The sequence below is a fragment of the Pleurodeles waltl genome, chromosome 3_1 (genome assembly GCF_031143425.1).
Source record: "Pleurodeles waltl isolate 20211129_DDA chromosome 3_1, aPleWal1.hap1.20221129, whole genome shotgun sequence".
In the NCBI taxonomy this organism is placed as follows: Eukaryota; Metazoa; Chordata; class Amphibia; order Caudata; family Salamandridae; genus Pleurodeles; species Pleurodeles waltl.
This window is the reverse complement of record NC_090440.1, coordinates 848,305,063-848,323,239: the sequence shown is the minus strand read 5'-3', so window position 1 is coordinate 848,323,239 and position 18,177 is coordinate 848,305,063. Positions and strand designations below refer to the sequence as shown.

General features: G+C 41.1%; 1 protein-coding gene across 1 annotated transcript in view; it reads left to right on the top strand.

Annotated features, from left to right (window-relative positions):
- CSMD2 (CUB and Sushi multiple domains 2) overlaps nucleotides 1-18,177 on the top strand; it is a 1,417,205-nt gene that overhangs the window by 1,021,668 nt on the left and 377,360 nt on the right. The window contains exon 16 of the mRNA XM_069223779.1: nucleotides 7,289-7,427. Within this exon, the coding sequence (XP_069079880.1) occupies nucleotides 7,289-7,427 (139 nt within the window). The remainder of the gene's footprint in view (nucleotides 1-7,288; nucleotides 7,428-18,177) is intronic.

Sequence of the window (18,177 nt, the reverse complement as noted above, 5' to 3'; positions counted from 1 at the left end):
CCCCACAAAGCCTTACCATGCAGCTGCCAGCCCATCAGAACTGATGCAGAGCAACACCAAGCCCTGCAAAGCCCCACCACACAGCTTCTCAGAACCAACACCAGACCTGCAAAGCAATGCCACGCTGAATGCGCACCAGGATTTAAGGTTCTGAGTTCAGCAGGCCCAAGTGGGTCACTGTAGTCGGCCCATGCTCCATCACGGTCAGGATAAATTTGTGACTTTGTCCCGGTCCAGCGCGACTAGATGACCAGAGGTGACACTTTGCACTTCTATGCAGTATTTTCAACTAAATCTTTAAAATTGTATATCTCAGGATCTACATATTAGATTTTTGTCATTTTGGTCATGTTTATTTATAAAATCATAATATATGTTCCTGAATTGATATGGAGTCTTTTTGTAGTGTTTTCACTGTCTTACTTTATGAGTTATTGCACAAATACTTTACACATTGCCTTCTAATTTAAACATGCCTACTCTGTGCCAAGTGAGCACAGGATAATTTAAGTTGTGTTGTGACTCCCCCTGACTAGGATTATGGTCTCTACTTGGACAGGGTGCATACATTATAACTGGTGCCTCTGCCTCTGCCAACTAGAGACCTCCTTTCTAAGAGGCTTGTAATAAAGATTTTAAAAGTACAAGAATGAATTTTGTAGGCGTTTCCTACCCGGAGATAACATTATTAAATTTAATTTTTACCCCTGTGCTTTTAAATGGAACAGCCAACCCTGCTACATGAAAAATATATTTTGAGGCCTTTTCACTCCAAGGGCCTGTTTAACAATAAACTTTTACATGTCCTACTTCCAAATACCATATGTCCTGCTTTACGGGCAGTAAAGTCTGATTAAGGGTGACATTTATATTTAAAAGGAACGATTGGGCTTATCAAAAGTAGTTGTTTCGGCAGGCCAAATGTGCAGTTTTAAAACTGCATTGCCAGACTATAATGGTAGGTCTGAAGTCATGTTTGCACTTCCACTATAGTGGGTGGCGCAATGAGTGCAGCAGTCCACTAGTGACATTTAACAGGCCCTTGGTACACTTTGTACCATATTATAGGGACTTACAGGTGAGAAATATATGCCATTTAGGAGTATAATCAATTTCTACATATTGTTGAGTACAAAGCACATGCGCTAGCCCCTTGTTAGCTGAGTCCTAGTACACAGAGTCAAACAACCTGCAACACTAATCCAAATAAATAGGAGTGGTCATGCGAAAAGGGGCATTTTAGAACAAAAAGGCATTTTGATCTTACTATATACAAATAAATGTACTTAAAAGGTAAATTTTGCGGGCTTTTTTTCTCTGCAATATTTTTCTTAAACTTCACAAATCTCATCAAATTTCTGGACATTTTCATAGATTTCACAGATTTCAGAGAAATTTGTAGAAGCAGTTTCTCAATTTTACAACTGCTAGGGCCTCATTTACAAGCCACTTGTGCCACCACTGCATAATGTTTTTTTGACACAGCAGCAGCGCAATCAGTGCTCTACTCTGCTCCATATTTACAAACTGATGCAGTGGGGCCAATGCGTCAGTTTGTAAAGCCCTGTGTCACATTTTACCTGCACCAGTTATAATGTATGCAGGGTTGGCATTCCCACATAAAAAGCCAAGAAGGTCTGACGCAGCAAAATTTACAACTTTTCACTGCGTCACTCTACGTCTTCACTGCATCAAATTTTAATGCCTTCTAAACCAGGTGTAAAATTGTTGCAAGGTTTTTGACAAACTCTCCTCTGTGTACTGATGCATTGCTGCAGTTGTGTCAGTTTTATGGCCCAACATCAGCAATGTGACACTTAAGCGCCAACAGATGCACCAGAATTTCTGATGCACTTGTGAAAACATACACGATGGAGCTCTGAATTTGTAAATACAGCACATCAATGGCATTGTTAGGGGATTTGTGGCAGGCACAAGAAATATGATGCATCAATGTCGATGCTCAGTTTCTTGTTAATAAGACCCTGGGTGTTATGCCAATTTAAAGTAGTTATACCATTGATTTTTTTTTAAACTAGTTCTTCTATGAAAATATGATTTTAAGTATTGTATTGTGGATAAAAATAAAAGCATACCTAGACTTTATAACAATTTATGGGACTTAATAAATGTTTTCTGTGAAATAATAGCATAAACAAAACAGGCCACTGGGATTATTTTAAGCGACACTTTTGTGATAAAAGGACAATGTTAAGAGGTATGTTGCATGTGGTAAACAATGTTAATTATCAGAGCACTGGGGGGAATAAACGGAACCAAAATATCTCTACCTAAAATGCTTTAAAATGGGGCAGCTGGCCCTTGTTGCCTAGTTTATTCAACAACCACAGATTCATAAGTATGGCACATCTCTTCTAATAGGAAAAGGGAAGAATTTCCTCCCTCATTCTGCTTAGCGAAATAGAATGATGCATTACACATGGCCTGGGTGGAATATGTGAGAAATCATAGCAAATTGCACATAAAAATAGCCAAACTGTGTGTTAAATTGTGGTAAAATAGAGTTGCAGGATTTGTACCTATTGTTTGGGAAAAGCAATGCCTTTATTACTGAATCCTTCTCTGAAGGATAAACAGTAGGGGTTGTGTAAAACCGTAAAAGTAGCTTCGGGTCAGATGAGGGAGAGATGCATCCAAAATAAACACTTTCTGTTGAAGGCAGTCTGTATTTCCTGACTTTCTGGTGATATAGAAACGATATAGTAAATAAAGAGAATGCGCCGCTGCCAAATAAGCAACAGGAGAAACAACACAGCCGCGTTAAATACATATTTTAAAATAAAGTAATTTACAAAGGAATGTTTAACTGCCTCCATTTTCCTTCGCCTCCGAATGGGGCCTAGCGACCGTCTAATCCGTAGGCCGATAAACGCTGTAGAAACGAACCTTGCCTCCCTGCTCGGCTATCCCCAGGTAGCAGGGGCTGCCTGCCCACCGCAGCGAGCCGCGTCTCTGATAAGGATTTCAAAGCCGTGGCGGAACCTTTAAAGTTTCTGCTCAGAGAGCTGAAATGGCATTAAGAGGAGCCTGCTTAAGCATTAGAAATCAATGCTTTCATATGCCTACTGCAGCGGACGTGGGGAGGCAGATTTGCATGTGTTTGAATTGGGAGGCATTTTTGAAGTGTTAAATAGTAATATTGGGCGAAATAATTGGCTTTCCCAGTTTCTCTCATGAAGCCCTGCCAGTGTGTGAGGTTTATGAGGATGGGAATTGGCGGAGGGTTTTTGCAGGGGAACATCGTTTGTAACACAGCACTAGATGGTGGTCGCAGCAGTCATCATCAATGTACTCAGTAAATTATGTTTTTTTGGAAATGTTGCCATATTATGATGAGCGTATGTATGTGGTTTTCCTTGGCTGAGGCAGGAGCAGCCAATGTTTCTACGTAAATACCTCACATCCAAAGTCTGGTGCCGCGCCTAAGAGTCGAGAGAGACTAGAGGAAATTCGGAAAAGACCAGACCTGTCAGCTTCAAAAAATATTTCACAGTGTGAGGAAGGGGCGTGACCTTTGAGGGTCCTTGGCTGATAACAAGAAAGGACCAAATTATGTAGCAGCGTTTACTAAATTATGCGTCAAGAAAAGGCAAATTATGCAGCCTACTCCAGCATATTTTGAAGCAGTATTCACTATTATCTCATTTTTACACGATAACACTGTATGGGCAAAGGTTCACGTCATTAATGGCAGTTTAATACTTAAGTACAGCAATCAGCAACTGAAAGGTGACCTGCCTCTGCATGACAAAAGGCTTGCCGTTGTCAGCAATGTGTGGTAGCCCTTTTAGTAATGTTTGATCCATTTGAGCTACACTTTTTTTTTTTAAATATGCAAATTATGCAGATGATAGATTATGTAGTAAATATGGCTAATCCCTAATTATGCAGAAAACATCAAGGCTGCAGGATCACATAATTCTGCTGGCCCTGCCTAAGAGGAACCTCTAAACCCTTCCATACTAACCCTCCTCACAAAAATACAAAACAAAAACAAAACGTTGCTGAGGCTGACACCAATGTCCTGGGTTGTTTTACACCCCTTAATGAAGATTGGCTGTTCACAGCCTCCAAAGAGTAGGTGGAAGCCCACTCTCTTCAGTCGTCTCAGCCTGTCTTCACTGTCATGTGAAGTGACTCCTCATTGGCTGATCGTGTTCATGGAGCAAATATTATGTGCCACATGGAGCCACTGTGTGAATTGACAAGTCCGAAAGAGTGCAAGACCACCTTCTTTCCTCCGTATGAAATATGAACAAACCCTCCTTGGCACCCTTGCATCTCCGGACCTGCAGTATTTGCACCGCCTCACATTGCACCTGTCTAACACATCTATGACTACTTTTTATGTTGTTACTCAAATTTGACTCTCTTTTTGGGCTTTTTTCTTCTTATGTTGAATCCTTAATAAGCCTTGGATACTGATTGTCAGCTATACCATTTGTGCAATGTGATTATATGGCTAGCAGGCGACTGCTGTCCATTGGAGGATGGGGTTGACTGTTAACGGTGCCAAGACTTTTTCAGCATGGTGGATTAATAAACAGAAATTAAGTCTATTTTGGACTTCTTCACTTTTCTTGTTGGTGAATTATGCAATAAAAGATGGGAAGCACACCCTACAGTGTTTAATGATAATGATCAACTCTTGCTGTGAGGCATGTTTTGACCATACAACACCAAAAGTCTAAACAAAGCCTTTAGACAGGTGCCTAAATATTTGTTTGATATCTAAGAAACAAGACTGAAGTTTGACGTCTAGGAAACTTAAATATTGTCAATTTAAATGATATGTGATCAAACCATTGACCAAGAGTAAGCACCTTCAAACTTTCAATTGCACTTGTGAATGTTGTAAAATTTACAAAGCAAAAAAGGTTGGATCTACATATAATATATATTACTTTTTCTAGTGATTTTGTCGCTAATACAAAACACCTCTATGTGGCAGGCTAGTGGGATCCCAGTCACACAGCACCAAAGAATGAATGCACCAGCAGCCTATAAGCAGGTTGGGCAGGTTGGCCAAATGTTCTTTTTCTCTTGTCTTTTCTGATCTCCGTACGTTCTGAAAAGTGAATATCTCATGAAGAACAGGACAGCTTCATCGACCCTTTGCAGCAGTGGGAAACATTTCCTGCTGCGTTTAGGGTTGCTCATGGCTATGCGTTGTGCATGGACCTTGACAGATGCCTTCCTCTGTCCACCACACAAAATCCCAGCCCTCCCACCTTCAAAGGTATATCCCTGCTTACCCCCCACAAAGCTTTTTGGACTCACAGCCACTACACCTTGCTCTTTGCTATCCTCATACACTGGTCAGAGAGTGTGCAGCCTCTCTGCTCCCCTTCACTCTGGCATATCTCATATGGTGGATACGAGTGAGCCATATACTGCCCCATACATTTTCTGCTCCAGGATATCCCACCCACATGTCAACATAGAGCAGGAAATCATCATTAAGTCATGCTGGGTAAGACTTAAATAAGATGACGAGTCAAGTAAAGTAAACTGTACCTGCCTTTGACAAGGCCAGAGTTCGCCTGGCTACACAGTAGTAATTGAAACTTTACTTAACTTTACCTACAATAACGAACTCTAGGGTAGCCAGTTTTACACAAGCAAGCACAAACTGAAAATAAAAATGTTTCACCAGGTTGTAAATAATTGACTTTGATGTCGTTTTTGCTAAATAAGGACACAGATAGCAGAGATGAGGACTTTGAGGCCTATTTGCAAACTGCATTTTGTAGTATGTTTAGTAGTACTAGTCAAAAGTACTGCTAATTTACTGCAAAGTTCTAGTGACAAACCTGGAGTCTAAGGTTCTGCCTTTGTCTCTCCTGTGTATTTTTGTCCAGAGTGCTCCATCCTGACTGAGGAGTCTTCACACATGTACAGATATGTTTTACAGGTAAATGTGGGATGAACAGAGAGGAATGCCTTAAAAATTGAGACTTTTTACTTCTCGTATGGAGAGGTTTGGAGAGGAGTAAGAAGAGGTTACTGGAGGGTTAGTGAAGGGTTTGGGGGGGTAGTGAAAGGTTCGGGGAGGGACCTGCACCCACTCACAAAAAAGTAAACCCATTTCTAATGACAAGCTGCACTTCTAAAGTTGTTACAGCCAAAAAGGATGCAAAACAGACGTAAATATATGGCATTGCAGAGCTGGGGTAGGTCTAGCACCATACAAGGCCAACCACTGGTGCTGCAACACCCTCCCATAAAAAATATGTTGGTAGAGACTTAAAATAAAACAGAATATGAAATAATGTTCAGTGGAATTAAATTGTTTACAGTAGTAAAAACATTTAATTTGATTTTTTTGAATAATGAAAGAAAACATAATAAATTATTTTTAATTAAAACATAATTAAATTACATTTGCACAAATCTATGCATCACATTTAATCATTATTAATACATATTAATGCATCATACTTTCTATCCTAAGGTGGGACATTTTTATAATTTTATCTCCAGGAAAAATAATTTAAATTAATGTAATATATTACAAATAATCACATTTTAAATTTAAAATAAAATAATAATGTTTAAACGTCTTTATTTTATTTTACATTCCTAATAAACATATAAGCAAATCACTATTGAAAATAAAATATTTTTACCATTTTTAAGTTCTATGAACCTTTTTACTTTTCTCAAAATTTTAACCAACGGAGATCTCGCCACCAATATTTTCTCTGTGAGGGTGCTACCAGCCTCAGGGGTTGGCCATGTGTGATGCTGGACTTACCGCGGCTACGTTGTGGCTGTGGTTTCTCCCTCTGTTTCAGCAGTTGGAGACATGTCAGTCTACACCTTTAAATTCATAGATAGTTAAAAGTAGTAGGGTTACTCAAAAATGTAAGAGTACATTTACAGGTGTAGATTTGCGTGGGTGTAAGTTTACCTTTGTGGATATGCTTCTAAGGTTTGGCAAGTAGATGGGGAGAATCGGCTATTCAAATAATGGGTCATGTAGGTGCTTTGTGACGAAAGTGTTTCTGCTCAGCAGCAACTGCCTCTGCACCTAATTATGCACATTTGGATTTCTGACTTTCTGTAAAGATTATAATTAAAGGTGTGAAATTGCATATTTGTTCTGTGAAATTTCATGGAAATTATGCAAGTTATACTTTTGGCATGAAAAGGTACAGTTGCCCATAAAACCAGATGCACATGGGTGTCTGGCATTGTGATATGGAAGCATATTAAATCTGTCTTTTTACTTCATTACTTGATCATGTGACTCTTCCCCCAACAGCTCCCTGTGGTGGGCACCTGACTTCACCGAGTGGTATGATTCTATCTCCTGGCTGGCCAGGATTTTACAAGGATTCACTGAACTGTGTTTGGGTCCTCGAGGCCCAGCCTGGCTACCCCATCAAAATCACGTTTGACAGGTAAGAAAAACAGAAGTGAAATGTGCTTTTCTTGTCTGTTTAGAAGGAAAAAATCGGTAGCATTGACCATGAATTCCCTTTGTGGTCATGCGCATCATTAAAGATGCCCAATTCCTCTAAACTGACAATTACCAGGCCTGTGTGAAATTCATGTAATTACGAGAAATTTAAGCCAAATTATATGAAATTATGCAGAATTATATGAAATGTAAACCATTTATGTAGTTCTATATTTTTTTGCAAAATGCATCCTCATGTCAATTTTTGACATGCGGAAGCATTTTGGGCTGAAAAAACAATGTGAGTGAACAAAAGTACCAGGAGCAACAGCAGTTCGTGTTCTGTTGTTGTCATGCATTAGTGGTCTTTTTTTTGCCTCAAACGCCTTATTCGCTGTAAATTTGTACTGCGAATAGCACATAATTAAGTGAAGTTGTGTAATGGCATAATTTTTGGAATTTCGCGTAGGAAGTGTAATTAAAAATTCCCAAAATTGTGTGAACTATGCCAGAGAAATTCAGATTTTCCAATAAAACATGTGGTATTTTCTAATATAGGCAGTGGGTATATTGGTTATTAAAGTCCCTGAACCCAATTTACAGGCCAGAAATGTGAACAGTTCATCCACTAACTGTACAATATTTTAAACGAAAAAGTGAGAAACCGAAAGACTAGCATTTTAGTGTTGGAGCAGCAGGTCTGTACTAGCCATTATTATCCAAGCCAATCCATAGTCTTCAATGCAGCTCTCAAAATTCCAGTGTTCTAATTAGGCATTATTCCTTGCTACCCAGGTCTATAACTGTTGTTAAAGGCCCCGAGCAGAGTTACAGTTCTAAAATAAGAAGTGATAAACAAAAAGGTAACCAATGGAATTTTGGAGCAGGAGATTGTGTGAGAAATTATTGGCTCTAAGTTGCTTCAATGTTTTCATTGGCGCATCCAGCATTTTGATGTTCTAATGGAAGATATTTCATAGTGGAAAAAGTAAATGGACAAACGTATGTTCATAGAGGAATGGGGCAGCAACCAAATAGGTTATTGGGGGGGTGGGGGGAGGAGGAAAAGGAAATTGTGTTGCTAAAAGTATTCACTCTCCTAAATGCACATGGCTGACCGAACCTTACTGGCTGGCTGTCCAACCTTTGTGAATAACCAGCACAATCTCAGAGTGAGTAAATGAAAATGAAAAGACTCACCCCTTGTAACATTCGTAGACTAGTTCCTGCTCAAACCATTATGGCTCTCATTACGACCTTGGCGGCCGGCTGAAGCTGCCCACCAAGATCGGACCGCCGGGTGGCCGCCAATGCAGCCACACCCCCGCCGTGGCCGTTTGGAGATCCCCGCCGGCCCAGCGGGGATCTCGGCCGCAACACAGGAGTCGGCTCCAAATGGAGCCGGCGGTGTTGCGGCCGTGCGACGGGTGCAGTTGCACCCGTCGCGCTTTTCACTGTCTGCATAGCAGACAGTGAAAAGCTGCACAGGGCCCTGTCAGGGGGCCCCTGCACTGCCCATGCCAGTGGCATGGGCAGTGCAGAGGCCTCCAAGGGCCCGCGACTCCCCGTACCGCCAGCCTTTTCCTGGCGGTTCAAACCGCCAGGAAAAGGCTGACGGTAGGGGGACTCGTAATCCCCTGGGCAGCGCTGCAAACAGCGCTGCCCTGGCGGATTACAACCGTGGGCCATTGTGGTGGGAAACCGCGGTCGTAATCCCCCTGGAAGCACTGCCAGCCTGTTGGCGGTGCTTCCTCCGAAACAGCCCTAGCGGTCTTGGACCGCCAGGGTTGTAATGAGGGCCCATGTGTGTAAGGGAGTTACGGAGTTCGAGCCTGGCGGCACATCAGTTCTATACCGTACACAAATGATGACAACCCCCTATGTTGACGCATCTTAATTGAAAATTAGGGCAAAGAATTAACATGCGGTTTGACAAATTTTTTATCCCAATATGAACACTATGTAGCACTGTCAACACTGAAGGAGTTATGCTTTGGAAGATATCTGTCTTTGATTAATAACGTTGTCTGCGAAGCATCAATGCCTTTCAGAAATGACAGATTTTAACACATAATTTTTGAAGCTATATACTGGGTAACCCGGGTTAGGTTTTTACATGCAGGTTGTTTTAGGGCCAACCCCCTGTGGGTGTGTGGTGTACTGATTTGTTATTGGAAGTTTATTTTTCTTACTCGAATGTAATGCTGTAATTTTGAGCTGCACTGCATGCTTGCCGAGAGGATAAGGAGTGGGTGGGAACCTCTGCCGCACCATGGTAACTAGAATGGTTGGTGATTAAGACACTTGCATCTGGAAGTCTTGGCTCTCGGCCTGTTTAACAGAAGGCATGTTTGCCCCCACAGCTCCTTGCAGCTCATGCAGAATGCCGCCTGATGTCTATTTCTCATTTGAAGAGCATATTTACATTGCACTCAAGGCAGGCCTAGAGGAAGCACCTGTGGGCTTCCAGTTTAAAACTGAGCCACAAATGCACATAGAACTGGAATTTGACCAAGATCACAGAGTGTGACTATTCTGATCCCTGACTTATTTCCTACAGCTGTCTGTGCACCCAGCAGTCAGTTCAGAAACTCTCAATTGGATGAAGATCACGCCATGCACAGTGCATGCTACATTTCGCAAAGTTCAATTCAAAGGTTTTCTACAATGATCTGGTACATTTAGACTTAATGAGTGGGCGGTTTTCACTGGGAATTTATTTGCTCTCATCTTCTGTTTGTGCACTTCTTATAGCTTTAATTCCATTCTGCAAGATGTTGTATTATTATTTCGGGTGGTTGACCTTAAGGAATAATCAGACCCCTTGTTAGGATGAACCCTCAAATTCACTAAATTAATCTCAGCTCAACCCCCTTGTAGCTATGGCACAGAGCAAACAGGCTTAACTTAGATCAATATGTAAAGTCGTTATGCTGTAGGAAAACAGTACTAAGGTCAAAATGCAAAACAATAAAAATCCCAAACTGCGTTAGAAAACAGAGTACACTTTTAATAAACAAAATTATACCCAAAATGACAAAAATCCAAAAATGCTGACTGGCGATATGAATTTTAAAGTTTTAAGTAGAAATAGCACCAAAAATGCCCATAGCGACAATAATAGTTAAGTGGGCGAAGTTGAACAGGATCTAGGCATAGTTTGCGGTTGTCTGTGAGCACGGATTGGATACACCAACGAGGTTCATCCTGTTCAAAGAGTTTATCTTCTTACTAAGGACTTCATTTAGATATTGGCGGACAGGTTACTCCGGATCACGACCTGCCTTTCAGCAGAGCTTTCCCTGGCGGTGAGACTGTCATACAAAGGCCGGCGGAAAGGGAGGAGAAGAGGGATAAACTCACCTGCTTTCCGGGTTCCACTAAAGCATGTATGTTTCTAGGTCACTCCTGTGATTCTGCCACCTGGCTACAACGCTCTGAGCCCCCGTTGTCCCCAGAATCGAAGGTAGGAGACATCATCACTTTTCCTATGTTATGCATACAAACAGTCCCTTAACTTTAAAATACAGTGACATATACATTAAACATGTCCACATACACTGTCCTACACTTACACAACATATACATGTGTTTCCTGATGGGCACATGTTGTACTTACTTTTCTTTTCTGCAGTGCCCCTTTACTCCGTTGGTACTCTGCTGCAGCATGTCCTGTTGGCCCGTCGGAAACATCATAATACGGCAGGGTGGGACAGCCTGGGCAGCACACTTTCTCAGACTGCTCCCACAGCGGTCTGGCGGTCCAACCACCAAAGTCATAACCAGGCCCTTAGTCCCTTACCCTTTTAAGTCCCAATCCAGCACTGAAGTACACTTCTAAAGCCTCCCACAACCTTTGGGAAGGCATTTAGAGGCTCACAGGGTGTCAAGCAGAGCTGTAGTGTTGGCTCTCATTATAACAATGAGACTGCTGGATTTGGATGACAGCACCGCCGGATTGTGGGGAGCTGAGTCCATTTCCACACCACGTGACAACTGTCAGCTTAACCCTGCCGGCCAGCTAGCAGTACCTCACCAGTGCCCAAGAGTAGAGGCGATTTGTGGCAGCCATGTGCATGACATTCTAATTTCTCAGGGAAATCATGGTGGAACAGATCTTACACTTTTCTCTCAGTTACCTTCGTCTCACACGTGCAAAGACAAACAGAGGCAGAAATTGGTTAAATGAATTTTATTGAATCAACTGCATCCTAGGTAAAAAGGCATGCACTGCAATAATAAGGATAATGAAACATAATAATAGTAGTGCAGTGATAAAGAAAGTGAAACATAAGAAAAGTCCCACCATAGTGTCACAATGCTAAGTGCCAGAATTCCAACCTAAGGTTCTATACTAGAGCACAGCAGTTTTAGCCCTAATCTGCCCTTCAGGACCCTTGGGAAGACACCATCCCACATACCTGAATATGGTAGTAGCAAGGAGGGCTGTTGGACTACCTCGAGTCTTCTACCATGTGGGCAAGAAAGATGTTCAGTCTCAGCAAACCGCTGCTATGAAGGGAACAGCATGCAAAAGCAACTTCTGGTTGGAATATCCCTTTAACGTATAGGGGGCAGATGGGTGTTTTTATAATAAAACATCTGATGTTCTGAGAATACTGCCCTAACATAAGAATATGTATGTTTCCATGAAACACGAGAGAATGTGATGTACCAACAACATTATTGTGTACAGCCTTAAGCAGACACAGAGTGAAGATGTTGTACAAAGAAATGAAAACAATTTCTAAGTAGAGCAAATAACAGATAAAAGAAAAGAAACATCTCCACAAAATGAAGCTTCTGCTTAACTCATAAAATGAATTGTTTTATAGGCTAAAGGGCACAAGCTGCAAGCCTATGGATAAAATAATGTGCCCATAAATTGATGCTAAAATACCTTCAAGACACCCTCCCCTTGTTGGTTCAAAGTGTACAGGTTAGCATAAATGTACTACGTTAAAAACAAACTAAAATATGTACATAAATGTCCAAGTTGACAAGCAAAACACACTGAAGCAGGCCAAATAAAAAGCACTCAATTACGACTATAGCAATCTTATGAAAAGGTCCAATGTCAACGTTATATCAAAAGTCAGAGTCATTTTGAAAATCACCAATTATATCCATGACAATTGATTTGAGGAAAGATCCCACTTCAGCAGGTGTTAATTTTACCAAATCTGTGCCAAGGAAAACCAAAGAGCACTCATGTTCCAAAGCCTCAGCTCCAGCCAAGGTGGCAGCAGTCCATGTAGTGCCAGATGTTAAAACCAAGAGCCACTTGATCCACAAAGGGTGGCTCATAGAATTCTTCCTGTAGCAAATGCATCCTCAACATGCATGTCTGGTAATGAGCCATCAGCGAGAACATCTACAGATCACCATCCAATGAAAGTAAGCACCGCATAGAAAGACACAATTGCAGTTTACATTCAAAAAGGCACCAAAGGCAATGAAACACGGGCTGCACACATGCAAGGACCAGCCCAAACGATAAGGACCAGTTGCTCTCCAGCTCTTCAAGGAGTAGTGCACCAAAATACTGCATCAGGCTTTCACGACAAAGTTGCGCTGGTGGAAACGCTATCAGTACTCTTTGCTGTGATGGGCAGCCATTGCGAATAAAAGATAGCAACAGCAAAATTCCATTAGCAACAGCAAAATTCCACCATTTAAGGCCAAAGTAATTGGGAATCCCCCAAAAATGTCTGAAAATATTGAGTGTATGGCTGTAGGTATTATACCAAATATGTACGAATAGTTGCTGACGAACCCAGATCCAACAGCCTTTTAAAAATATACAATCCAGGCAGTATTGGACATGTTGAAAGTTCGTCCTATGAGTTCACTGAAGTGTCTCGGAAAGTTTGTATTTAAAAGGGACTGTATCTCTGCAGGTGACTTCGCTACTTGGAATGTATAGGTCTTGCGGGCAGATGTCAGCACTACATGTTTCTGAAATAATAGAGCTTTTGGTCTGCTTAGCTTGTCAAAATTTACACTAGAAGTAGCAATATGCGGCCAAATGTCTGTTACTTTCATCTGTTGCGTGGGGAGCGAGTACGTTACTGCAAGAATAACAATTTGTGGGGACCAAAACTATATAGGCAATTCCAGCTCACATTCCACAACAGCCTCTCACATAACTTCCACGTGAGAGCACTTGGAACGCTGGACGAATCAAGGGGACAGGAACTGCCTTCAGATAACAACCCAAATTAGTTGCAAAAGCATTACATGCTCCGTGCAAGAACAGCTGTTTGCAAACCATTGAATAGCTCACAGAGGTCTTGCATTCGCTACCGCTAAGAAAGACCTCTTTCTTGCCATTGCAACATTTGTACAAGAAGGGTAGCTCCCACACCTCATGAATGTAGCTATCTCCTAGCATTTCATATCTGCCTACTGGAATGTGTTTAAAGCAAGATGTGAACTGTAGTGTTGAAATAGGCAGATTGATATACCCATGAATTAACCTTACTGCAGATGGAATTTCCACCACAGTAAAAGGCAACTTTTCTAACTTTTCGATGTTCAACATAACATACGTTGCTTCTTTCTAAGCCATTAGTTGTTGCTGTCATGTCAAATTAAAAGCGTCAAACAGCTCTTTTCACATCAATTTGTTCTCGCACTAGATCCCCAACTTTCATAATCCAGCTGTTAGATGTTATTGGTGCATCTCTTATTCCCAATGAGGCAGTACAGGCAGATGTGTTTTCATCACAGAACTATTGTAATTCCTGTAAGACAGTGACACATTTATTTATGTCAAAAGATGTGTCTGCCACCTCCGCGCCAGAGCCATCTAGATCTGGAACATACATTTATGTTCCAAACAGCACCTCATATGGGTTGCGCCTTCCCAGGGATCTTCTGGGCAGATTTGTGAGTGCTCTCTATACTCCATACCCATGATTAAGCCAACTATGACCTATGTCTAATACTCTTGCTGTTAAGAATTGCTTTAAGTCTCAGTTTTTCAGTTCCACTACACTGTTACCCTTGGGATTGTAGGGGGATGAGAAATGCACTTGGACGCCTGATGAAGCCATGGTGTCCCTAAATGGTCTAGCGACAAAAGCAGGGCCCTGGTCGTAGTGGAATGCTGCAACTGCATATATCCAGATAAAGACTCAAAAATCTTTAATAACAGTTCAAGCATCAGCTGAACTTTTTTGCCCTACCCATAGCAATATGGAGCATGAGTCGACAGTGAACAAAATGTTTTTGCAGGCTCCATCAGGTGTCAGAGGACCACAATGGTCCAGGTACACACATTGTAGTGGTTTGTTTGAAATGAGAGGGGATGTCTGCAGTGGGCGCTTGATGATGGACCCTTTTATTTGTTGACTAATGACACAGCAAAGGACATACTGCTTTGTATGTTTGTATAGACCTGGCCACCAATAGCATTTTTTTAGTGAAGAAATAGTAGGCACCACACCTACAATGGCAGAAGCAACTCCCTCATGCGCTGTTTTTTATCAACTCAGATCTTTGGTCTCGGTTGGGGATCACACGATCACCCACACCTGGTATTGTTACTAAGGGAGTATTCAGGCTAGTTATGCAGTAAGAGTATTTGGTAGGATATTCCTTTGGTAATTGTTTGCCATCAGCGGAAGATTTCACAGCAGTCATTGTTTCATCATCCAGCCTCATTTGAAAAAATGAGTAATTGCAGCCACAGTAGTCGTATCTACTGCTGACTTGGCCGCTTCATCAGCCTAGGTATTGCCTGTGTTGTGTATTCCTACACGTTGATGTCCCAATGTATGAACTACATGAGCATGGGGTAGCTTCTCTTTCAGATCTCTTTCAGATTCTGTACTTTGCCCCACATTAACCTGTGTTTGATGGTATTTCCTTTTGAATCTCTGAACCCATTTTGGCGCCAGTAATGCAGATATTCATAAAGGTCATAGGGATGTCTTATTAAATATCACCAGGTTAAAAGAGAGGCATTGTGAGATTGTGTCATCACCTAGGATGTTTAATGGTGTTGCATATGTCTCGTATAGTACGTTGTCATTTTTATGAATGTGGTAACACCCTCACAAAGCCAGTAGGCCTGCAATTTGATAAGTACACCGCCCAAACCTTTATATTTTGTCCTGTATATGTAAAGTGTGTCATGGTCTTAGGGTTCAGGATTCAAATAAGGGGTGTGGACTGTAAGGAGGATGTCACTGTACGTATCTACACCTGCCTACTTGTATATATTTATAATGTATTGCATAGTATTGAGAAGTACATCTTACAAGCCCTAATAAGGGCATTTTAAATTTGCTTATTCATCTTTTTGTTCTCCTGAGAGGGTAGGGGTACATCAAGCACATTTCTAAATGTCTGTGGGCTACAAGTACTTTAGCAGTCCCCACAGGAGTCCCACTATCTTTTTTACTTACCCTAATTATCCTAGGGTGTCAATTAGTTATCCAGGGAGAAGTTTCACCAAATTTCAATCACATCTACAGCTTGGGCATTTGCTCAGAGAGTCTGTGGGGGTATAGGACCTGTTGGTGGGTTATAAGTATTTTTCTTTTTATAGACTTTTGAAATTAAAAGAAAGACAAATGTTTGTATTTAATAATTACAAAATGGATAATGATGCTCTATACGTCTTAATGAAGATCATGGGAATGTTTTATTTACTATCACCAGTGAGTCATTGCAAGATCTTATTAATGTGATTGTAAAATGGTACCACCCATAGCAGTTTTAATGATGTTGCATTCGTCTGTTATAATATGCTTCTGATTTTATTATTGTGGTGACATCCTGGCAAAGCCAGTAGGGCTGCTGTTTGATAACTATACCCTCTTATAGTGTGTCTAATATATGCGGGGCTGTTATGATCTTGGGATTCAGGATTCCTTGGGGGTGTGGACTGTTAGGAGAGTGTCACCGTAGGTATTTCCATTTGCCTACTTGTAAATATTTGCATGTTAATGTGTGGTATTAATTAGTGTGTGCATAATAAACTGCTTGTCCTTCTTTATAAGTAAAAGCACTAGGGCTGTAGAATGATTTGTTGGGCTTTGTTCAGTGCGGATATACAGACTGTGGTACTAGCCCACACCATTTTCACCGAACAAGCCTCAGACAGCTGTGCCTTGCTAGCCTGAAAGAGTCATGTGTAGTAATGCATCATACCCAACTAATAATCCACGTTTTTACATTTTGATTGCAGTTTTATGCAGCACCTACTCGACCTAAAGGTTTTCGAGCACTTTACATGAGCACAAGTTATATTAAACAAGGAATCATTCAATGGCACATTCATTTTTTGTTTTTTAGGCACCGGAGATTAATTGATTTGCCAACAATCACAGGATGTTAAGCTGATGCCGAGACTCAAACCTGGTTCCGCAGTCAGCCGCTCTGGCCATTATGCTACATCCTCTCCCTACATTGGTGGGAGTTAGGAGCCTTTGCAGGGAGGGGAACAACACTTGGTCAGAGGTTGGGCACCAGTATGGGTTTGAGTACCTGCAAGTGGTTGGGCGAACTGCATGTCTGGAGGTTGGGAATCAGTGGGATTTTGGGTTCAGGGCCTTATTGGAGGATAGGATCCATGGCCAAATGTTGACTGCACAAATGTTCAACTTTATATGTAATGAAAAAACATAGACATTCATTGCAAAAAAACAAAAGTCTCAAATATCATAATTAATGATGCTGCTATTCTCATTACTCCATAAGCATTACATCATTTAAAAAAGATAAGTTCCTGTATTGTCATATACAGCATAGAGTTACTCTGTGTACCCATGTGGTTGCATAGAATAGAAATAGTATAAGACCTGAAGCAAGTGTGGTTGTGCATGTTGAACGTTATATAGTGCACCTCTTACAAACTATTATATCTGGGAGACAAGTAGTACTCTATGTTGAGCAAGGTAAATGCTGAGTGCATCTAATGTGCCTTAAAGCAAAAACCTTGTTTAAAACATTTGGTTGAAAAGCCAAATATTGCTTTGATAATCGGTTGTGCACTACTGGATTTCTAGGCATGTGTCCATGTTAAATAGTTAACATACAGTGGTATAAAAAAATTGTCTACAAAGTGGACATTTATAACATCTGGATATTTATTTCCAGAACTTCACTAAAGTTTTCCAGGCATTGCAGATTATTGAATAATGTAGAATGTAGGGGTGTCCCACCTAAAGGTGGTTTTGCTCACACTAAGGTTGTAAATATGACTTTAAGTTTGTATGCCATTGTGCTCATATGAGAAAATTCTATGGAGGGTTGTCCATAGGGCCTGGCAGAAGGTACCTTATCAGTGGCAAATGAGTAACTGTCACCCCTTGACTTAAGATTGTGGGTTACATGAAGTCTTCAAGAGTGTGATCCTGTTAAGATGTGCAAACTCTTTTTTGGAGGGTGTTCACGATTTAAAAAGGCAATCATGCCATAAAAGTCTATGGAAGCATTTTGTTTGTTAGGTGAATGAATACCACTAAAACGAAGATAAAATCTTCCAAAAGTGTGTCACTTGACAGATATGCTATATGTCCAGCATGTGGTCAAAGTTTTATCACATTACCACTGGATTTGTGATACAATGTTATGCACAGGTGCAGCTTGTGCAATTTCTTCAGGTCCACAAACGTTATTGAATGCTGTCACAATGACTAGATAATGCCATCATTGATATCACCAATGATGTCTTTTAACAAGTGATGAGTGATGTAGTAGGTGAGGCCATAGTCATTAACAAGGAGGTGCAAGTTGCA